General features: G+C 39.9%; 1 protein-coding gene across 2 annotated transcripts in view; it reads right to left on the bottom strand.

The window, feature by feature from the left end:
* LOC109031242 (uncharacterized) overlaps positions 1-24,633 on the bottom strand; it is a 196,079-nt gene that overhangs the window by 38,804 nt on the left and 132,642 nt on the right. For both annotated transcript variants that reach the window (XM_072299116.1, XM_019042652.2), the window contains one exon: positions 9,508-9,719. In XM_072299116.1, coding sequence (XP_072155217.1) covers positions 9,508-9,719 — 212 coding nt within the window. The remainder of the gene's footprint in view (positions 1-9,507; positions 9,720-24,633) is intronic.

Here is a 24,633-nt window from a genome sequence, read left to right as displayed (position 1 = left end):
AAGCCTTCAGCTATTGCCAAATTTGATTGGGCAATTTAATTCTTTACATGAAAACGATTAAGCGAATTTTCGTGCAAATTTTACTGTATTTCTCTTTAGTGCGAAGCAAATTTCTTAAAATTTTCAAGGGAATCCGCACAAACGTTCTCTCGTAAAGAATGAAATTGCCCAATTAAATTTGGCAATAGCTGATGTGACTTAGTTCCTTTCTGCTCAACGCGGTCTATTTAACTGTGTTGCCGGAGAGAATAGGAACCTAGATATTGAAGCTCTCAGAAAATGCACCTAGAAGTGTCTTAGCGGATAATGCTATCGAAAAAAAATCTCTTTTCCGCGTAAAGTTAGGATAAATCATCCACAAGAATCAACGAAATCGTGTTGATGTGGATAAAATCGATGAATTTTACATTCGACTGAATGAAATTGACTTTATGTATTTGATGCCAGGCAATGCAGCAGTTTGTGCTATCTTCTGCATGCTTGCGTGGTCACATTTTTGAGAGAGAACAAACAGCTATACAGTACAGTTAGTTGACGGGAAAGGCTAGGGATTTGCACTACACAGCACGAGCTACTTTCTCCTTTCTCGCAAAATAATCTGGTCTGGAATGACGTCAATTATACTCCTGCACTGCTTCCTAGAATCCTTTTTTGAGTGTTCACCACGTGACGCGTTGTGGACGCTTTTTCCGGCGATTTTGTCGAAGCTGCACGGTTACATTGTAACACGCCATAATTTTAGCATCCCCACTTTGCATAATGGGAATTCTACCATTTTTTGTGGCGGAAAAACATTTTATATTTGTATTATTTGTTTGTGAATATTGCTTACGAATATTTATCTTTAGTGCGTAGCACTTTCTGCAATGATATTACGCTTTTCTTTGACATTATTTAGATACTTTTTTTTCGAGAAACTGTCCAACTTGATTTTGATTTCATGTCAAATTCAAGTTTTCGTTCAAAAAATTTTGCCTAGGTTTGCGTGCTCGAAGTACCCATTCACCATATAACATGAGCCCTTTACGCTTTATGATAGAGTGCTATGTCAAAACAGCTGACAGCTCTAGTTGAGTTGTGCATCGTTCATTCCATTCTGCACTGTCAACAGGTTTTAATGTTACCATATCTTAAATAATTATTAAATTATTTTCTAGTAATAATAAATTAAAGGTTCGTGCGGGGAATGCTATTTAACGTCCGTACATTGGAGCCATCCCCTGATCCTTGAATTTCTTTTTTCTTTTTTCAAATAGCATGCATTTTGCTTTCTTTTGATGGCTGAATCAGGCAGGTCATAAAACCAGATTAATCGAATTTTGAAGAGAATTTTGTTTGTTACTGCTCTCTCTGTTAACACAGGAGAAAAGCCGTAAAACAGAATACATTTTCAGACTCGCCAAAAGCTCAACAACCGCGATGTCGGATTGTCTAGGACTTACACCAGTGGCACATTTCTACAATTGGTAGCATTGGGTTTTCTTCGTTTGAGTCCGTAATCAATAATCAATTCTATCCGAGTTCTCTTGCTCGGATATTGTCCTTCATGCCTTTAAACGGATGCAATCCAGTATTTTCAACCTACACTGAAAAAAAAACTCCGGCCGAGGAAGCCGCACTTACGGGCTATATCTACATACCGCCCGCGTTCCGGGCATAGCACTCGGAGCAATCGAAGCTACGGTTCCAGCATCCGGAGGTTTTGGCCTCTGAGCCCATAGCGGACGGTATGTCCGGTATGGGTTATTTTAATAGTTAGTAACTTTTTTTTCAGTGTATAAAAGGCGACACTGGTCGAAGGATAGCCAATTTCCGATCTGGATCGGAGGGAATATTGTTAATTTGACGCGAATTCGGGCAGCGCTGACAAGAGAACTCGGCAGATTTCCGTCGTTTCCCGCGGGAGGTCGCGATGCTCGATGGCCTCCAATTTGAATAATGTCTAAACTTTTTTCACTCTCCGCTGCAGGATCGCCAATCATATCGTCCGTGTCACTGGTCAACTATTTCATTAGCATGTTGTCCCCCGACGGAGATGCCATGCCATGAAATGTTCGCCAAATCCCAAGCGAGTCTTACCAGAGGTAATATCCGGCCAAGCTGCAAGGGAGCTTTAAACAAGGTATAGGAATAAACCACTCCGTTACATGGTTATTCCTTCAAATTTTACCCAAAGATTACACACAATTTCACGAAGCACGACGGAGATATCTATCCTGCACTGAAAAAAAGTAAAGTTGATTTAACATTCTGGACGTAGAAAGAGTGTGCGAGAACTAATGAAAGCTGAATTACCCGCCTCAGCAATAAGTATTACATCTACTGTCATTCCTAAGTAACCGCTCTAGCGAGTAATTTATCATTTCATAAATTTTTGCACACTTAGTTTGTATCCAGAATGTTAAATCAACTTCACCTTTTCTCGTCGTGGCTCTGAAATGTGCTACTTTAATATTTTAGGTGAGATACGCAAAGATGATCCCGAACTCAGATTTCACAAGTCCGAATGAATTGAAGCGAATGTGTACGTCATTAATGAGAATAAATCGAACTATATTAGGCGTTGCTCGATTATATCTCTTGTTTTGGCTCATCAACTAAGCATAGGCGGTTCTAGACCTTCATGCTTGGGGGTGCCCAGAAGTGGAAAATGTCGGAGACCGGCTCCGAAGGGTGCTAAGGAATAAGTAAAATACTGCCTTGTTTCCGGCGACTGAAGAAAATCCGCGGAAATTGTTTAGAAAAACTGTATTTGCCTTTCGTAACAAGAATGATTAAAGATAAGACATTATTTGAGGTCTGCAACGTTGCAGCCGGAGCTAAATACGCTTCCTTACACGTGGAGGAAAGGATATTTGAACTCTTTCACGGCAGGCGCAGTGATACAACTATTCGACCACGGGTGTAAGCATGTTGCTGCCAGCCGGATTGAAGGCGCGCCACACTCCAGCAATTACTCGGGTCCCGTCCCGTGCGATCTCCCTGCCTGGCGCGCCGCTAAATTCGTTTGAGCCTTGTCCTGTTGACTAACTCGGGTGTACTAGCCTGTTGAACCATGATGATCCAGTATTCCAAGAGTATAGCGCATAAAAATAGAAAATTGGCTACGCTGTACAGCCTAAACGAGGGGTCACTTCAAGTTGATCAATTACATGGAAGTTTGCCTTACCATAAGCTTTCATTTGAGCCTAGTCCCGTTGACCCACTCGGGTATACAAAAAGGGGCTAAAAAACACCACTTTTTGGCGAGGCTCTTTTACTAATGTATTCATTACAGCCTAGGAAAAATTCACAGAACGTTTAGAGAGATGAAATTATTTCAGAATATCTTGAAATGAGAATTTATATGATGAAAAAAAATCCGCCAATATGCAGTTAGGCCGATATTTGGTGAATGATTACCAGTGGCGTGGCGTGCTTTGCGATATATCGATTGTTCTGCCATTTAAACTTGTGGAAAAGGATCAATAAACAGGGTGTTCACAACGAACACCTTAACAATTGATTCTTGCCACAGCTTCAAATGGGGATATATCGATAATCGATTACTCACGCCTCGCCACTCATGATTACATTCATGCCGAATTAGTTTCCTACCTCTGCTTTTGCAAAAAGCTCCAGAGAGGTGCTCCCTTTTTTTACCTTACATATTGAGGGCGAACGAACAATACCGTCTAGCTAATAATTTTGGCAAGCACGCGTTTGCGACTTTGCCGCATCCTATAGTATAAAATACGCATGCTGATGACTTTAGCTTTTTTCCAACTTTGAAGGGGAGCGCTTCAATGACCCCGTAATGAATGAAAAATTGAAAATCTAACCTTAAAATGACTTAAATGGCGAAGTTTTCTCTTCGTTCTGTGAAATCGTCAGTTTGCAAATAGGCGGCATTGTTCGATATGACGCATCAATCAAGCTCAGATTGATCTCATGGTGCGCTAGCCTACGAGAAGGAACCATTTGGCGGGGCTTCTGCGAGATATTCTCTAGAGGGACAATAATAAGTATTGTATAAACGTTTTCACCCTCGTTAAACTTGGCTCTGGACCAACGTTAACATTTTTAACCCATTTCTTCCGTAAATTCTATTTGTAGTCCGCATTACACATTATTGCTCCCGGTTAATAGCAATTCGTCGGCTTCCTGATATGGAGACGTAACTACACTTGAAGATGAACCCTGTTGTCCATATAACTCAATGCATTCTCGGGCTCATCTCAAAGTGTAGTTACGCCCATTTGTCAGCCAAGTGACGAATTGCTTGTTATAAAGCTGTCCAACCTATGTGTCGGGGCGGAGGGACAAAATTCCGGAGCTTTTATCCTTATGTTGCTGCTAAGAGATTTTTAGTGACACTGCTCGAAAATAGTGGGATGATTTCGTCCGGCGGTATTTTTTTTTTTTTTTTTTTTTTTTTTTTTTTTTTTTTTTGCAGCCTCGAGAACAATTAACTGCAATTGTAGAGAGCTCTTGTTAGTGGGATCCGTTTTATTTTAGTATTGGCGAACATCCTCTATCTCGACACAAGGCCCGATTACCACACAGGCTGCCCAGGCTGAAGCTTCGGGCGCGAGCTTTTTCGGGACGCCAAATTTTGAATTTTATCGAGACTGTGAAGGGAGAAAAAAAGGAAAATCCTCGTCATCAGGAGCGGAATAAATGTCTGCAATAGGTAAGTCTATGCGCCCTGCGCCCCTTCTCTGGGCCCGGAGGCAAAATGAAAAGGAACAGGGGGGGGGAGGAGGGGCGCAAAGAAATCATTAGCTTGCGGCGCCAGATTCTTTAATCGGGCCCTGTCTCGACGTTGCGCACGGCTGCCGGAAACTACAACATGATGAGTTATTTGCGGAGAATGATCGCATATTTATTAAAATTAGATTTATTTAATGAACTGACAAGTTCTGCAGGCGTAAAATAATGAAGTTTTTGGTTACAAGAACACGACAAAGCAGATGCCAAATACAATTATGAACCAGGCTATCTGGAAGAGGAAAAGGATAAAAACAGGCGAACGGTTCAATGCGAAGCCCTGGTTTGAAAATATCATCATCATCATCAAATGATATTTAAAGGCAAGAAAATACATTAATGACCATCACAAAAGTGTTGCAGGATTGTGACAGGGTTCGACCTTGTTTCTTCACTTGCAATTAACCTGTCAGAAAAGCGAAATTATCAGTAGATAAAAACCGCAACAAAATCCAAGTATTGAAGATTTTTTTTGCACTTATAAAGAGCATTTGATGATGATAATGATGTTATATTTTTAATACGTCATTCATTAATAACGAAGTAAATGTTTCAAAACTATACAATGAGAGAGAAGAGGAAAGAAGGCCGGACGTTTGAGAAAAGGTTGCACAGGGTCAACTCCAAAAATAAGATAAAAGTGGAAGGCGTCTCTCGATTTATATTTAAATACTGGAAGGGATAAAACCGAAGAAACGCGCGAATCTCGGAGGAAAGGATCTGAGGAAAACCACCATAAATCACTTTCTTAATGAATCCTTTAAATTTTCTTTTTCGAACGTTTCTATTTCCCAGTCTGCAATTAGGATACCTTTATTTCCATGGCTCCGAGAGGAAGGGCTTCAGTCATCGAGATTACGGATCGTCGGGAATGAAAATGAAATTCACGGCTAATTTAAATTTGTCGGTAATTTATCTAGCTTTAAAGTGGAGCGTCGCCTTGCTCCAAGCTGAGTATCCATGAAAATTTTGCGCGCAAAGATTTGTAAAGTGCAGAGAAGGAAAGTGATTTTTTTTTATGTTTTATTTTTTCCCCTCTCTCTCATTTTTTTTTCAAACAATCACTTTCCCTCTTTAGCATTTACACGCTTCTTGCAGGCCGGATGACGCTGTTCAATTGTCCCAGACATTTAAACATTAAAAAAAGGGTTTCAGGACATGCCGTCAATGATTTTTTGTCCAGTGGTTTATGAACACGCGTAAAATAAGGAACAGTGACTTGGTTCAAGCGTTATATTTTAGTCCATCTGTAAAATTATATTGACAATATCGAAATGAGAAAATTGAGAGAGAAGTTGTTGAATGTGTTGAGGAATGTTACTTTTTTCTTTTGATTCATCTTTTAAAATGGTCATTGTTGAATATTTAATTTGATTTCTCTCCTAAAAATTTCTGATATAAAATATACCTTGTATATACCTCTTATTTTCTATCTTTTTTAATGGAAATATTTCTCATTTAAAAACATTTACATGCTTAAAACTTGGCAAATATTTTTAAAACTTTATCCAAGCGACGGCATGGATATTGATCTCAATGAGCCGTAGTTATGTTGAAAAGAACAATAAAAAAATGAATAAAAGAGGAAAAAAACCAAGAAGCACGGAATCTTTGGTCTTAACCCATTTAAACAATTTTGAGCGTTTGGTTGCGCGTATACACCACATTGCAGCAAAGAAAAAGCACAGAATATAAAAGAAAAAATTAAAAATTATAGTGCCTTGGAAATCATTAAATTCAATACGGAATTGCCTTAATATTTACAAAATACACATTGCACTTTTCTTCAAAACATATGTTTTTTTCATTGATTTAAATGAGAATAATCCATGCATAGCGTGCAAACATTGCATAATCATGAATTGAAAAACGCTGACTCCGCGAGTTTAAATAATAAGGCCTAATACAGAGCGGAGCGGAGCGGCGTGCTGGCAGCGCGAAACGTGCATACTGCGCGAAACATACTGTGCAAAACCCGTGCTGTGAAATAGTTCCCTAAGACGCCGGGGCACGATGAGGGGCGACGGCCAGCGCGCAATGCGCATTGGCGCCTACAAACCCAAAGGGATACTTCACGCATTACGCAATGCTTGAAGTATTCCTGTTAGGTTTGTAGGCGCTAGTGCGCGTTATGCGCTGTCCGGGCGCCCGCCGCGCCGCAGCCTGCCACGGCGCCTCAAGCAACTATTTCACATCAGAGGTGTTGCACAGTATCATACGAAAGTGAAGGCGTTCCATCATATTAAGACCTACAGACATCCTTTAAGAGTGTGGAGCTTTACCCGCAAAATAAATTAAGATACTACGAAAAGAGAGCGGTAGTCCAAAAACTCACTAAGTCCTAGCATCCGAATTTAACAACGTTTAGCACATTTTTTGAATTTCATTAGAGGATAAAGTGACGCGATTCAGGTAGGAACAATCTTAATAAGTCGTCAAGAAGATTTTATTTTGAATCAAGAATGAAACCTCTGAATGAAAGCGGATTTCTGCTTGATGGAAGAGACTTTTCTTTTTATATAAGCGAATTTTCCTCTTTAAGCAAGCATTATTGTTTTTATTGATTCAAAAGGAAATTTTCTCGGCGGTAAATTTGAGCAGATTTTTGTTTCCGTGTCAGTTTCCGTGATTTTCAAAAGTCCTGACTTTTTTTCCGACCGAAAAACTGGCGGATTGCACTACCGAAAGAGGAGAAAACTAGCCAGCGTTTGATATAGTCAAGCTTATTCTCATGAAATACCTCCAAATTTAGTTTAAAATTCAAGCTCTGTCAATGGATGACATGGGTTTCTTCAAAACCGTCGACTGATTTTGTGGTTTCGTCGTTCGACTTGTATAGCTGTTTAACAGACCAAATATAAACAGATACACAGCCGCATTGCATTCAAGGCAGTGTGATCAGACGCGTCTAGGAGGTGTTTATCATCAACATTGTAAAATCCTGATAGTTAAAAATGACCTCCAGTGATTTAACTTTTCTTCTTGTCATGATCTAGTGCTATCCTAACGTGACAAGTACTTTCCTCATGCAGCGTCACGGAAAATGGCCTATTTTCCTCGGGACGACTAACCCGATTTTTCCCGGTGACGACGTCTGAAGCTGACATCATTCGAAACTCGGCGAGAAACCGCAAGGAGGCGACGGAGAACTGCGAGGTGCGAAAGTGGAAAGCTTTCAGCGCGTCACGGAGCGGTCAAGAAAGGACGGAAAGAAAAGGCCGGCCATTACAGGCACGACCGGACCGCGGCCCGTAATCAAGTCATGGCGGCAACACTTAGCAAACCCACCCCCTCCCTCCCGCAGGAGACGCCGGAGTAGAATAAAAGCTCTTCTCTGAGTTTCACGCAAGCAGCTTTTGATCGCGAAAGTTCCACGAAAAGATTACGGGGAGCACCGATGAACAGGTCCCGTGCGGTGAGCTAAGTTTGATTTTCGAAGGGTTTGATGGGTTAGTAAAGCTTTTTATTTTTGACAATTTTCAAAAACTTTTCATTCATGAGCCCTAGGTGCCTCATTACTGAAATTTATAAATTGAGCTTTTACTCCGGCACCTATTTTGCCCTTGGAAAACCCGAGTGATATCGTCACCTTCCGGCTAAAGTATCACAATTGCCATACGACGTTTAAAAATTCTCGCCGCCATTTTTTTTCTTTCACAGAGAAATTGTTGATTGAATCTGTTTGAAAATTTCACTGAATTTTTCGGCATCTTCGTTAAACAATTTTTCAGTAAAAAAAAAAAAAAAAAAAAAAAAAAAAAAATGGCGGCGGAAATTTTTAAGCGTCGCATGGCGCCTCTGATACTATGGCTGGAAGGTGACGGTATGAGAGTGGAGTGGAATCTTTCCACGTTGCGCTAATTGCATTCTGCTCTTTACGGATATACGCATGTTCAAAAGAAATTAAACTCATAGGGTAAGTAGACATTTAAAACAAAATTACGAAGCTTAATCTTTAATTTTGACTGATTGCGGACACTTCTAGATGTCTAATCATCGATTGAATCGCGCTTCTCAACAAATTATTTCTGGAAGAAAAAAGTGATTTTTTGTTTTAATGGCAATTCCACCGAAAAAATTAAGGAGTTGCACAAGGTACCATCTTGGTTGTTTGAAAAAGAAGCGACGACTTCAAAATGTTTCTCTCTGCTATCCCTGATATCCTGAGAATGTTGAAGTTAACACCTAGGGACAGTTGAGACAGGCTTTTTGAGATCGTCACACATTTTCTTAACCATCAGGGTGTCAATTCAACATCCTAATTTTATTTGGTGTAAAGGTTGTTTAATGTCTTCACGTCTTTTCCACAGCCTTTATCCTTTATATTTTATTCAATCAAACATTTAATTCCATTCAAAAAGACTATCTATATACGAGAAGCCGCCTTCATAGCGCTCTGTGGCACTCTGCTACCCTCAGCCGCTAAAGTCCCCTATCCTCTCAAAGCCTTTCAGGGAGTTGGCACTCCCTCATTTTCTCTAACACCCCCTGTCGCCACCCTTTCACTGGGCGTCCCCTTCGTCTTCTCCCTGGAGGAACCCAATCAAGCATCCTCTTCGGCAGTCTTCCTTCCGTCACCCTATAAAGATGACCATTCCAGACAAGCTGTTTGGTCATGACGTCGAATACGATGCCATTTTTGACTTTCATGATTTGACGCACTCCATCATTGCGGACCCTATCTTTTCTAGAAATTCCAGCCGACTATCAACTTCTAATACACATTTTCGGTGCAATTTATAGAATGGTAGTACTCACATCGACATTTATGCCTTCATAAGGGAATATCTTAGTAGATGGTCTCTCCGTGGGCGAGTACCTGTAGAACTCGTGCCTGCCTCGGTACCATTTGACGGAGTAGAGGGGCGCTCCGTCCTCCAGATCGTAGTGACAGAAGAGCGTCGTCTCGTGACCTCGCTGTACGATCGAAGGCTTAATCTCCAGATTCACGTCACGGAGACACCCGCAACCTGTAACAAATTCGTAGTTAACTCCATTAATCAATGTTATTCAACTGAAAAATAGTCCAAGGGAGCCGTTTCAGTATTACGTAACGCACTTAGGGGGAAGGCGTGGGGTTTGAGCCAGCGTTACGCTGCGTTACAAGGGAAGAGGGGGGTCAAGCCCAGTGTTACGCAACAAATCCTAGCCGGAGGGGGGAGGACTTTGAAAAATACGTGCAAAATATTGAAAATCCCGCCCTTCCCGAGTGACTTTTTTGAATATAGGAGGAGGAGGGCGGGGTCAGACCAGCGTTGCATAATTCAACATTGGGGGGGGGGGGTATACCTGCGTTACGGATGCGTTAGAAGAAGGGAGGGGAAGGGAGTCACAAATTGGGAAAAATGCGTCACTTAATACTTGAACGGCCCCACAAAAGCAGCAAATGTGAGGAAATTGTGACTGTCTGAGGAAAAAAGCGTCAAGTTCTAATTTTTGCGGAAAGCAGTTTTTCCAAAGTTGGGTCGAGAACAATGAATTTTTAGTCTTCACAGAAACCACTCTCTTAGGTCCCGTGCAAACATTGACCTTATTTCAGATAAAACAGCAAGGATAACCTGTCGTTTTCTAGAGGAAAAAAATAAATGGGTCCACCCCGAGACTGCAAAATGACTAGAACAATCCAGATTTTAATAAAAATACAGCCGTACGATTTCGGTTCATTTTTTTTAAAATTTTTTCCATGATATCAGCCTAGAAGTTGGTAAACAGTTTTGTTAGGGATGGCTATAGTTTTCCAGAAAAAATACAAAATGTATTAAAAAAATTTGCGGCGTTGAGATGTGGTTCACTCTCTTGTCTGTTTATATGTCAAAAAATCCCGTTAAAGAGGGGGAACTCCTGCTGTCTTGTACTTAATGACAAATGTTTTTGCCACTATTTAAACTAAATTATTTTTCGTTACTTTGTCGAGCAGACGGTTCTCTCAGATACGTTCAGCTGTATCTTGTCGGAACTGAAAATTAATAGATTTATCCCTCCTTCAGAATGAAGTAAAATCTTTGGATTCTAGCCCATCTGACAGATGTGCAAGTCTCACGTATGGATATTCATAGATTTACAAGAAATGAAAGACAATCCTAATTTCAGTTTAGGCATATTTACTTTTTCTTATTTCATTTTTTAAGTCAAGTACTATGCTCTCTTGATTACACATGAATCTATATTAGTTTTTTAATTAAGGCAAAATTAGAGACACCATAATCTTCCTCGTGTAATTTTAAGTTGAAGAAATCATAAATGAAATCATAAATCTTTGGCCCACGCAAGAACCATTGATTTCCCGTGAATCCATGTTCATTGGTAAACTCCACCGCATCGCGCCGCAAAGAAAGAAAACAGTCCTCATCGCCCGGCAATAAATATAAATAATTCCTCTTAATTTCATCGTAATGTTCCTGCTTACAAAACTAACGGGGGAAATATGCTATTGTTTTATGGAACGTGCTTCCTGTGCATTTGAACTGGCTCCACAGTCCCGGGTGAACCCTGCACGTTTAAGAAACTCACGGTCTCAATCCTTTATTTAATTTATGGGAGTTTTTCTTTCTTTCGTCCTGTTTGTCCCTCCGATTGTTGTTTCGTTGTCGTTGTTGTATCTTACTCTTTTCTCCTCGCTTCGTTACTTTTTTAGAGCATTTAAGACCCGGTGGACAGTTCGCTTTATGTCACTCCCGCTCCATTTTTTATAACCAAATCAAATTGATTTTCTCGGATGTAAAGTCGTACAATACAATTGCTGGGTTTTATTTTTCCGCTTTTGTAAAGAAAAACGTCATATAGCGGTTGGACGTCGTCAAATCTCCACCAAGGAAGTACAAATTTGCTCGAAAACTTATGAATTTTTTCCGTTTGAACATTTTGTAGGGTTTCATTCGTAGTTCGATCTTGCATGTCTGCAAATTTCGGGAATGATTTTCAAAATTTGTCATTTAATTATCGACTTGGAAATTTGCCGCAATTTGAATGTTGGTACGAAGCATGGTAGTTTTCTCTGGTTGGTTGGCATAAGCCACGGTTGGCGACGGGTGGTCTCATTAAAAACTTTTGAAATTATTTGTTTCCGGGTCCTGAAGCATTTCGTCGGGACGAGTTCCCGCAACTCATGACGTAGTTTTACTTTTTTATTCGTCGGGAAAACACGGGCCGCGCTTCCTGGTTCATTTAACGATCCTGATTTTAAAGTTACTGCGATTGCAGAGCGTGGACCACTAGATGACGTCCGTGGAGTCGTTGCGCTTATGGACACGTTGAATATGCTGCCGTTCCGGTAATGTAGGAGCGTAAATGCATTTCGAGATGAGCTCTATCATTCCAACAGTTCTATGCTCTATGAGGCTCACGTATAAACAAAAATCCGCCGTTACATCAGCGAAGCGACGATGTGCAGCGTGCATGGTCGAGAGGTGCCGGGTCATGGCCGTGCGCTGAGGCTAAACGTCCTATCTGGGTGTATAAGATGTTGCCAATCTTCCCTCTGTTCAATTCCATTGTTGCGGGAAATAACATTTGCTTCCATGAAATTTTCAGCAATACTCGATTGAATTGCGAATACAATTTCCTGAGAAGTTCTACCCAAAAATTAACTAACTTTTTAGGAAAATTTGCTTTTTATCGCGAATAATCTGACAACATCGAAGTTTTGAAATGGCATTTTCCTCTAGCATAGTAGGAAACTCCCTTAATTTATTTGCGTAATCGTTTGAGCGGTTGCTGGTTGTCGCCCGTAACTTTTCGCTTTGAACCGTTTCATGTCCTTTGAGAGAGGGGTATTTCCTGTTCTCCCCGGAAAATGAAAAAAGTAGAGTTTGTCCGACTACAGGTGAACCATTTTTTTTCTTTTTTTTACGTAGAACTGTGGATTCAAAAGTTTAAAAGTTTTTGATTCCTTAAAGTACTTTTTCGTGGCTACCTCACAGATCCCGCACCAATTACTTTGCGACGGCGTTTTCAATTGAAATATACTTTTAGGGGGGGGGGGGGTGACTAAGCCAACAGGTAGAGGCGTCAAGAGGTCTGAATTTTCTTTCTCTTTCCCGTAAAAGTACCTGCAAGAGGGATACTTTTCTTTTGTGGCGATCATACTAAGTGGCAATACAGTTTGCGCCAAGCCGCAAATCTGAAAACTGATTAAAAATAAGTTTTAATCACAAACGATCATACATTTCAAATGTATAAGACACTCACGAGGCCAGTATAAAATCCACTCTATTCTAATAAAATCATTTTTAAGACGCTCGATTGACGGGTTGAGCAACGAGAGTTCGACGGTCCAAAGGTCTAAATCCAAAGGAGGAATCAAAATTCAGAGTACGGAGAATGTCATTAAGAATATTGTTTGGCGGGAAATTTTTCTTTGAAACATCGTTTTGTCATTCAATTAAAATGATTTGCTCATTAACTGCCAACAGGCGATTTCGACGATCTCGCTGGCCGCAAAGCGACCTTTTGAAGCTCGCAGCGTAGCGGTCAAGGGACAGCCCCCTCCCCCCCAGTATGAAGATAAAGCTTGGATTCTGATAAAAAAAAAGAGACCAGAACTTACTGCGGATAGTTGAATAAAGAACCATCCAAAGGTTCTAAGGAGCGTATAGAGTGGATAACGGAAAATGGAGAATTCAAAATGACGTGAATATACTCCAAATCCTGGTCCATTAAGATAATAATTTTATTTTATTTGCATATAAAGCCATGTGGCTATGATACATTGTCAAGTGAAAGAAACTATCTATGGTTCATCTACATATAGATCTACATATATACATAATGATTACAAAAAATCTAAACTGGGTTACTAAAGAATTCCTTAAAGGAATAATAAGGTCTTTTTTGGCGAGAGTTTTTTAATTTTTTCAGGAAAACTGTGCCTCCCTCTGTCTTGAAAGCTCCCGCAGTGATGGGGATAATATGTTAAATATTTCCACTGCTCTGTGAGAACACGCTTCTCCCTCTCTGTTTTTTGTTATTCTTTGGTCGTGGAAGTTATGCCTTGTATTGTAGTTATGCGCTGGGTGCATGTGTGTCTCATTTAAAATCCTGTGTTTGATGGCTTGCTTGATTACTTCATAAATATATAAATTAAAAACAGTCAAAATCTTATACTTCACGAACAGCTCCCTGCATGGGTAATCAATTTTTTTTCCATCTAAAAGTCTAATTGCTCTTTTTTGTATCATAAGTAGTTGTTCGGTTAAATGTTATCAGATTCATCTAAAGCTCAAAGAATCCAATTTTTCTGGTCAAGTTGAGAGAATTGATGATATGATGAGATTGATGATAGCAGAATGCCAAAGAAATTACAAAAAAATTAAAGGAACAAAAATATTTGCTAAAATGGCAAAACATGGTTTGCGATTTCTGCAATTCGCTTTTTTTGCTAAAATGCCCACCCTCGTGGCGAGAATGACAAAACAGCAAAAATAGTTTATTGTGCGAAAATAGCAAACTATAATTTTGGGAAAATAACATTACTAGTTTATGCTGTTATTGCTAAAACTTATGCTAGATTTGCAAAATGTTTGCCGCATTAGCGTATGGTTTTGCTCTTTTTACTAATTATTTTGCGAAACTTACGAAAATCAATTGCTACTTTAGCAATCTCAATATTCCGATTTTCACCATCGAATAGATTGCTGTTTTTACATGATATTTTGCGGATGTAGCGTCATGTTTCCGATTATAACAGGTAAAAAAGCTATTTGTACAATTTAATTTTGCTGAATTAGCAAATTGTGTAATTTTATTTGAGAGCGTACTGTCTTACTTGTGCGGCTAGTTAATCTTGAAGACTGTCATTTGAGACATTCGTGGACCTAACTGAACCCGCCCCCCACAAAGAAAAAAAAATTGGCCGTTTCACAATTATTCTTTGCCAGCTAGGTCTTATTCTGACCGGTGGCTCCTGGACCGTATATGCAGTTGTTCAGAGAAGTAACGTCTTATTCGAATTTTTTGGGTTACATTTTTTTCTGGTACCAAATGTTATAAGAATCCGCAAAAAAAACACATATTACGGACTCAGAGGCCTGCGATGGTTCAAGAGATTGAATTTACTGGCCTACTTATACCAAACCTCGCTGGTCTAGTGGTAAAGTACTGGATTTCGGATTTCATCTCCATCCCGAGGTGTGGGTTCTAATCCCAACTAGGATAGCGCGGCGCGGTTTTTAAGGTAAGTAACAACTATTCGATTCTCCTCCTGGTCTGCTGACACAGATGCACACTCGGAAGAACATTAGCACCAAAAACGCCTCCCAGAGCGCGCACTCACGGTTTAATTTTGCTATTGCGAAAATCGACAAATAAAATTGGTAACTTAACAATACATTTGGAAAAAAGGACATTAAAGATAGGACGGTGTGTCTCCAAAAGTTTTTCTGGAGACAAAAAATCGTTTCTCCATGAAAGAACGCAACTACATTTCAATATTGTAAGATTTTTCCGCACAAATTGCATTTTACCCAGGAGAATTTTGAGAATTTCCAACCAAAACTTTCACGGAATTTTCCTCTGATCACATGCAAAAATCGTACAAATTTTCGACAAAAATTATACAGGTTTACCTTCGTACAAAATTGAGTTGTTTGAGTCTATTTTGCAACCTTGGAATGGAGTTACGTCCCTTCGTGCGGGAAACGACAAAATGCCCACAAGGGACTGTAGTGCGCCATTGTGGAAGAGAAAGAACCTACCAAAAGCTCGATGTTATAGTTTGTGCAATCAAATAATCTTTCACATTCGAGAAACTCGCTAAATGATCATTTCTCCAGTAAAGCCTGAAGACTAAAATGACGGGTGCAGGACCCTCAAATGGATTTCCCATTACCTTTGATAGTTTGCATTGATCAAAGATAGCAATTTAAAATAAATCAAGGCAGACGAGGTGAAGAAAGTGGCCAGAGGTTTAAGGGGATAAACACAGTGGCTACAAATGACAAAACTGAGACAAACAGGTAGAGATAGGCTGAACTGAAGCCAAAATCTCGAGTATTGAAGAATACACGGATACGTTTTGCGTCTATAAAAACGGATTTATAGCGGTTGCTTTAAATCCCAGATACTGAGTTACGGTGGTCATTCTATGTGGATGCATACAAAGATTGCAAAGAGACTGAATGAAAACATCGCTCGAAATCCTTCTTGAAGTTGATGCAGATCAAGACATGGGCAAAATTAGAAATTTCTTGTAGGGGGTATAATTAAGAGCAATTCATAAAGGAGGTCTTGAGCGTAGAAGGGTCGAATAGAAGTGATTATTTGAAAAATGAATGATGCAATTGTTAATTTTAAAATACAGTGAAATGCATTTTACTCAGCTAGCGAATCGCTCACTGTTCTAGAGAGAGCGCGAGAGAGAAATGAAAAAAAAAAACAAAAGGAAAATTGATATCAATATAAAGGGCAAGTTAAAACGATTGATAGAGGCACGATGCTACTTACTGATCAACGACCGGAAAAAATGCGAAAGGAACCGAAATAATATCTTTTGTCAGTGAGCAGCCGGGAATTGCTGCGGATAAGTGGGGGGAGAGGGGGGGGGGCAAATCGGCTTTCCAACAAATCGGAGCTTCAGAAGGCGTAGCTTTTAATTGTATCATTTTCCGGACCACTGAACCCGCAGAGAAATTATGAAGTGGGTTTGCGCGGGACTGGGAAGAGATGAAAAAGTCTCCTCGAACGCGCAGAGCATTTGCTCGATACCAAAAGGCAGAATTTGATAACTAAGTTGCGGACGGCAAGCTTATTTAATAAAATTCAAATCCGAAAAAGCTCTTCCACGAGGAGATTATCATTAGCCCCGAATTTCCCCGAACTAGCTTTAAATCCACGGGGCAAGTTGCGGATGGCAAGCTTATTTAATACACGTCAATTTCGAAGCCGATGAGATTATCATCAGCCTCAAATCTGCGCCAAATTAACCGCAAATAGACGTTGATTTTTGAAAAGTTATAAGTTGACTGCATTTAGTGATTTAGTTTTATTGACTTATTTCAGAAATGACATACTTGTCATTGAACGGAATGCCAGGCACCTCTTAGATCAGTAAAATGATGGCTTTTGTATGAGACCAACTTACTGACGAAAAGACGTGCTTTCAAGTTGCATTCTGGTGGCCAAATTGTACATTAATCGAGGATTTTTCCGGTAAAAGGGCGTATAAGGCTGATTGCAATGCTGCTGAGATTGTGCAATTGTTTATATCGTTTGCGACGGATAAAATTCAATCACAGTCGACTTACTTTCTTACAATAGTAAGGAAAACTCGGAGTAGATTCAAGAGAAAATGCCTAACAGAACTGTCGAATAAGTTACTAGCAACAAGAGAACGTTGCACAATCTTTGCAGCATCGGAAGTAATACGTCCATTTACCGAAAAGCGCCTCAATTTGTGCCAAAGATGCTTTATTACAACGAACTGTTGCAAAGTCTCATTTAACATTTTATTTGTTTATTCAGAATCGGTTGGTAATTTTATTTCAGAATTGTTGTGATTTTTTCGAGCAAATTTTTGAAAATTTATGTGCGAAACACACTTCCTTGATTCAAGCCTCGAATCGCTGTAATGCAATTGGACGTATATCTGCCAAACGGAACTGTGTGCATTATGACGTGAGCCCTGTTATGCATATATTTTTATGGGTCTCAGGGCTCATGTCTTAATGCACATAGTTCCGTTCGGCAGAAATGGGTCCAATTAAGTCTCTGCGGCTCTCACTTCTTCAACTCATCTCTCATCATTTCGTCCCGGATCCTCCTGTGTGACGCGATGCCCCTCGATTATACTTGTAAATTGACTCGTCTCTCGGCTGATTGTGTATTCAGCTCTTCCGACGTCGACAACGGATACCGCCGAAGACGGTTAGTTTATGTTTTGCGACGCCCGGCGGAACCTTGGCCTGCAACCCGCGCGGCACGACCGCAACTCGCCGAACAGCGCCTGCACGGCTCCTGGCCGCAACCCGCCGAGTCGGAAACGATCCAATAGCTCCGCCGCGCGCCAATTATGCAGAGTTATTCGGCTAAAATACCGCCGCGCTGCTTCACCGGCGCCCCGCGATATTAGTCGAGTTGTCATTTGACTTTAATTGAATCTAGGCCTCTGCTTTTTCGGCGAGCTCGCTGGGTTTCCGGTCCGACGGACCGGGGTGCTGGCGGCGGTGGGGGGGGGGGGGGGTTGCTGGTGGCGGCGGGGCAATTATCACAGAACAAACCGTAAAGTTTGGATTATTAGAGTTGGCTTAGTTATCGGCCAATAAATTTTGAAATCAGTGACCCAGGTTTTCAATTTCAATTGTGGGCTCGAATTCCCCTCATAGTCCGTGCCGCACACCTACAATGGAGGTAAAAGTGAGGGTATGGGCACAGGTAGGCATGCAATTTTTTTTAATGTAACCAAAGAATGAGAGTTTGCACTTATGGGTGGAACCTGACTGATGAGGATGATGCATCAATTTGACCGTCTCCTAAAAAGTTTTAAAATGATTATCAGCGGTTCCGCTTATTAATAGGTCAGTTTAGCTGGTCACAGAATCGTGATTTGATGCGTGGTTCTTGTAGATTGGCTAAAGATAACAAGATCCGCCCAAACAGCAACTTTCCGACCATTAACCGAGATATCAACGTTTTTTGAAAAGTCGGGGTTTTGACGTCATACCGCAATAGTAACACCCTCGGTTTCTTTCACCTCACTTTCATCAGTCAGTATGACGCACACTTGCTTTTGTTTGGACTCAGTCACTCATTGCGATATATTGTTGCGCTCTGACTCAGAAATGCGCCGCACACACACCGGGAACCAAAACAATAAAAAACCAAAATTTTTAACCGAGTTTGAAGTTTTACAACCCGATCTTCCGTGATATTTCTCAATTTTTGAATTCAATCTCCTTTCCTACATACTGTCGCGCTGAGGGAGAAGGTCATAGGAAAATTCAGACGTTGCCAAATTTCTGGTATAAAACTTAAACTATCGGAAAAATTCAATCAATTATTCTTTAATTGTTTTACATATTTTTATTTACGATTTAATCTAATTTATCTGAAAATTTGAAAGAAAGTTATTCATCACTCTCCTGCAAATGATGTATTCTTCTTACAGCGTGGTATTAATGATAAATAATGTCTTGTGACATTAGGCAACCTCTGAAGGCGAATGCTGCGTTCATGCTCTGATTCACGGCTACTCTTGTCTCTGGCTCTTCCTTAGCAATGTGCTAAACACGTTTGGGTAGACAAATTCAGCATGTATCTATAATACATCTCAGCAACATCGAGAAACTATGAAGAAACATAGTAAAATACTTCAACACCAATAAAACGTAGACTTATTGGAGCGATACTGGCTCCTCGAGCGAGGTGTATCAATCTTAATATAAAGGCAGATTCTACACGTACTTGAAAAGCTATCAGAAGCAAAGGAGTTAGGAGGAAAGCGTTTGGAGCTGATAGCTACAAGGAGGATTTTCTGTTCTGGTTATGCACGTTTGTATTCTCGTGAAACGGCTTTACCGCCTCACCTTTCCTCAGCTATTTGGATTTACTCTCTCCCTTATCCTGTCCTATTCCAACATTTAGCATTTTGAACACGAGTGAACTCAATCTGTATCGAGGTTTTTTTCCAGTTAAAGAAATTCTTGACCGTAACAGATGGGATTACTTATGTTGCGGGCACATAGTCAAATCGGGTATTTCATCACATATGGGTGAGAAAAATGACATGATTCACTGGATTTCTGTCTAAAACTACAAATGTGAAATCAAGAAAATCTATAGATAAAAATATGTAAGTCAACATCCGTCATTTTTTACGAAATAGTTTATTTACATCACGAAGCCACCAGGAAAGTGTACGCAAAGTTGTTAACTTAATTGTAATGCATAGTTGCAATTTTGGAGTATAAAATGAACAGATCACCGAATTATATTTGTACATATATAAAACCAATCTGTGTAAGCATTCACCCATTGTAAGAGATTCTTGATGGTGGGGGCTCCATGGAATCCTATACCGCATCCCGTCCATCCGGAGCATTTTACCCCTAAAATACCCGAGGGATCATCAAAATAAGCATTATATTTTTTATGATTTTAGTAGTCGTGTCTCGTGCGAATTCCACTGAAACCTTTTTTTAGACTTGAGAATTGACTATCTATAAAATCAATTCAAATGAGAATAGTACTTGCAGAGCGTGCAAACTTTTCAAAATCGTGAGCTGAAAAACGCAGACTCCGCAAGTTTAAATATTAAAGCCTAACACAGAGCGGAGCGGCGTGCTGCCAGCGCAAAACGCGCAATAGCTCCTACAAACCCAAAGGGATACTTCACGCAGTGCGCAATGCTTGAAGTATCCCTGTTAGGTTTGCAGGCGCCAACGCACGCATCGCGCTGGCCGGCCGTCAGGTGATGCACAGTATCATACGAAATCGAAAGCACTCCAACATATTAGGAATGACAGACATTTTTTAAGAGTACGTAGCTGCCCTTGCAAAATTAATCAAGGTACAACGGCACAAAAAGAGAGCGGTAGTCTAAAAACTCACTAAGTCCTAACATCCGTGTTTCATATCGTTTAACATAATTTTTGAAAATCATTACAGAAAAAAATAACTAGATTTAAGCAGGGGCATTCTTAAGTATGCTGCCAAGAAGATTTTATTTTGAATTGAAAATGTAATAAGCGGGCTTCTGCTGGATGTAAGTGACTTTTCTTTTTATACAAGCGTATATTCCTCTTTAAGCAAGCATTATTTTCTTTATCGATTCATGAGATAATCTTTTCGGCGTAAAAATTTGTGCATATACTGCTTGAATCAAGCCACTTTTTTCTGTAATGAAGTTCAAAAATCATGCTAAACTTTATTGAATACAGATACTAGGACTTAGTATGTTTTGCGACTACGACTCTCTTTTTGTCGTCGTTGATCGATTTAATTTGTGAGGGAACTTCGTGCTTTTCAAATCGAATCGCCGCGGCACGCCGGCGCCGCCGTCGCGACGTTATCGTACACAGCAAACATCTAAGAGCCTTCAGCTGAAGGGAATCAAAAGGTTTATCCGGGTTAGGTATGTAACAAGATGGAATTAGATGTAGATATAGATTAGGGAAGATAAGTAAGTCCTGTTGAACCAAAGAGGTGTAGAGAGTTATGGTGAATTTTTCCTCGTGGAATTGACGATTCCCCATTTTATCCAACAATCTCAATTATATCTTTTTTCAATTGACCAAAAAAAAAAAAAGAAGAAAAAAGGAAACCCTCAATTGTTAAGTATAGACAAAAACTACCCCGCCAAAAAAACGGGTGGAAGTAAATTACCAGGAATAACAGTTGCTGCCCGGACAACAAATTTATGAAACGTCCTATAACCATTTTCAGCTCCCATTTGGGAAATGTGAGATCGGCTTTCATCGATTGGAACTCTGGTACTACAGTATGTAGGTGGTGGTTGAGCCATAAGGGAAGGGATTGGGGGGAGAATAAAGGGATTCTTGGCAAGGGAGTCTCGGTTTGATTCGTGGCTTGAGTGGTATGCGATTTGCGATGGATGGTTTATTAATTGCTTACGAGCCGACTAAACACGCACATGAATGGATCCCGAATAAATCCCAGCCTGCGTTTCTCTCGTGAGTTCTGATCATGAACTAGAAATGACCAAGTCAACCTTATGTCCATCCACGATAAGATATGTAACCTCTTAAGATGTTCAGCCTGGCCAAATGTTGATGGTCAAAAATTTTGAAGTAAAAAAATGCACATATCTAAATAGGATGCTGCGAATTTCCGATTATGTTTTATTTTTCTAAGAATACGGCAATCAATTGTTTTTCTTAAATTTTTTCATGAATTTTCTTCACGCGTTTAAAATATTTCCAGAAAATATCAAAATAATATGACGCTTATCTTATCCCTAGAAAAATATTACCTCCTAGTATTTAAATGCTATGACCTGATCTGAAGGCTTCCTATCCTTTAAAAAAATATCGTCCCCCAGCCCCCAGTGTTTCAATGCAATGACCTGAGCTAAAGGCTTTCCTCCATCCGTCTTGCTCTGAAACTCATTGCACTTCATTTTGTAACTCTATAAAAATGCGTGAAACGAAATCGTTAAACCACGGCTTCATGCATGTATTTTTATGGTAGAAAAAAAACAGCGCAGGAAACTTAGAAGAATTAATAGCGAAACTAGAGTATATACGCCTTTTTTCAAAACTTTCGATGAAGGTAAGTCCCGTTTGCTTACAATCAGCTCCGTCCACTTCATTAGATCAACGAGGTGTGGACCGCCGTTGATTACCATCGAAAGAACCTTTCTCCGATCGTGGTCCACATTGACACTCTCAGCTGCAAGAATGAAAGCATAGCTGCCGTACTAAGAAGAAACACGGTATGAACATTCGAGAGTTGCCAAATTTACTTCATTAAAATGTCTATTTTTAAAAACTGTCATGAATATTTTTCCAAGAAATTATCAGGAACTTTACATGATATTGCGATCAAAATAATCTGACAAATTGGAAGGAAAAAATGCATAAGTTTACCAGGAAATTTATGTTTCATCAAAGGAAATTTGGCAACGCCTGTAGGTTCATACGGCGTTTTTCATTAGGACGGCAGATTGAGGGATGGGTCCAGCTCATGATGATGGAGCCAACTCTTGGAGCCGCTGCCGCACCGTAATGAAAATGTTTCAATTAGCCACCCGATCCCATCCCGGTTCATCGAATTAAAGTTTTCATGTCTGGAGCCTAGGCACTCTGGTCAGAGCACTTGTGCGGGATTCCAGCCCCCTCCCCCTCCCCGCCTCCCTTCATTTCGCCGATAAATCAAATCAGATAGAATTGAGTCAGCAGTGCGAATTGGGTGAGCTTACGGTGTGCTCGTCACCTGATACGTTGCCAAACGAAATTCGCCCTTTCCTAGATTAAAGAACGTGAATTCATTTCAGTATTGCAAAATTGACTGAAAAATCCCATTTGTTGACGATTATATGATCATGCAATTTTTCTATAAACTTTTGCTAATTGTTGCAAGTGGGTAGTCAGAGAAAAAATTGCTTGAAAGGAGAATTTGCACGAAATAAATTTTATTGCTTCGTATGAAAGTGCTTATTGAGCCGGGTGAGAAATATTTTTTATACACTCTTTCTGATGTGGGACATTGCAGGAAAACAGAATTACAGTGGGAAATGTACCGCTTTATTATGCCGTCGGCAGGTGGCATTTCCCATTTAAACACGACATTTTAGGCTAAAAGTTTTAGCTGATTGGATCACTTGGTCATATATTCGAGTATTTTTGTACTCAGTCAAGTTAGTGGTTTCCATTTCAACATTAAATTAATACAATTTCAGACTGATGCAAATTCTCCATTCCTTCATTTATGAAACGACGAATTTAAGTATCGGATTAATCGCTTTTATTTTTTTTACCCAATTTAGTAGCATATAATAATGGAGTCAATATATTTTGGTGCCAAATTAACTAATGGAAGTACTGTAAAAGCTGGAGTTCACGATTTGATAGACGATTTTGCTATAAAATTAACGGTGAGGCACGAAGCTACCGTGCTAAATTAGAACTTCATATGGACCACATTTTGTAATTCTGAACTACAATTTCTGCCTCGTTATAAATACAACATAAGTGCCATTAGTGTCCCTGAACAGATAGGAGTTTTTATCTATGAGCCAGAAATTGTAGTTCCAAATTGTAAAATGTAGTCCATATGGGCCTTTAGATGAGACAATTTTTTAAAAAAATTGTTACACCTAAGAAAAATCATATCATAGCAGTTTCATTCTCAAAAATTAACTCTTAAAATTGTTGAGTTTATTTCTGTTTCACCCTGTATACCAACTTGAGCGGAACTTTCCACGACTTCCAGAATTAAATCTGCAACAAATAAGTCAGGTTAGAATTCTCAATTTCAAACTTTTTATTTCATTATTTATTTAATGCTCCTCTTCGCATCCATTCACCCTCGGCTGGAGCTGGAACCAGCCTCTGCCCAAACATCCCTTCCGGACTCGATCTAATCCTCGACTATGATTAGTCGTGCCCTTTTCAATGCTTCCCTGTATTATGCGTCTCCTTTGCAGCCTCCAACATGATCTTTTAAATCCATCCAATCGATGCCATTGAAAGTTTTCTTATTCCTTCGTCCTGCTGCTGTCTATCGTATTTGCACTCTTCCTTCTCCGTCTTGCAAATAAAACTCTTCACCTATCATCTTCTCAAATAGGTGTTTCTAGTGGTCAGTTTCTTCACTGTACTTCAAAAGTTCAATTTTCTACCAAACATTTTGTATGGGAACCTGAAGGTAGGTTAAATTGCTAAGGTTGAACAAATGGGATGTGAGGAAGACATATGTTCAGGGGCAAGGGTAGGAGGAGTAACTATGTATTTAAATTTAATTTTTGATTCTTTCGCGGAAAGATAAATATTCTAGATGATTAATTAAGATAGAATTGGGGTTAGAAGCAGGAAAAGTAGTAGAGGTGGGGAATTCATAAAATAGTGTGAGTCTTCGTTGGTGTCAATTTGAACATAAAAGTAAAGCATGGTGGATGATCGTTGAGAGGTCTGCCGACATCGCCCACTCAGTTCCAGATGCGTGCACAACTGCACACCTCACAAGGACGTCAAAGAGGCATTAGGAAGTTAAGAGGCTCATAAGTATAAGACAAACAATGCATTATGAATTACAATAATTAGACCAAGTTGGACTTTTGAACATACTTGATGCATGCATCACACACGCAAATTGACTTTTCCTCTCAATGTCCCACAGGAATTTTCCTACTAGTTACAGAATGATTCTGTGGTATTAAGCCTATATCCGACACATGTTCTGACAGGAAACATATTCCGCAACTTCACGGAAGAA

Source organism: Bemisia tabaci, chromosome 4, assembly GCF_918797505.1.
Source record: "Bemisia tabaci chromosome 4, PGI_BMITA_v3".
Lineage (NCBI taxonomy): Eukaryota > Metazoa > Arthropoda > Insecta > Hemiptera > Aleyrodidae > Bemisia > Bemisia tabaci.
This window is presented reverse-complemented; position numbering and strand designations above follow the sequence as displayed.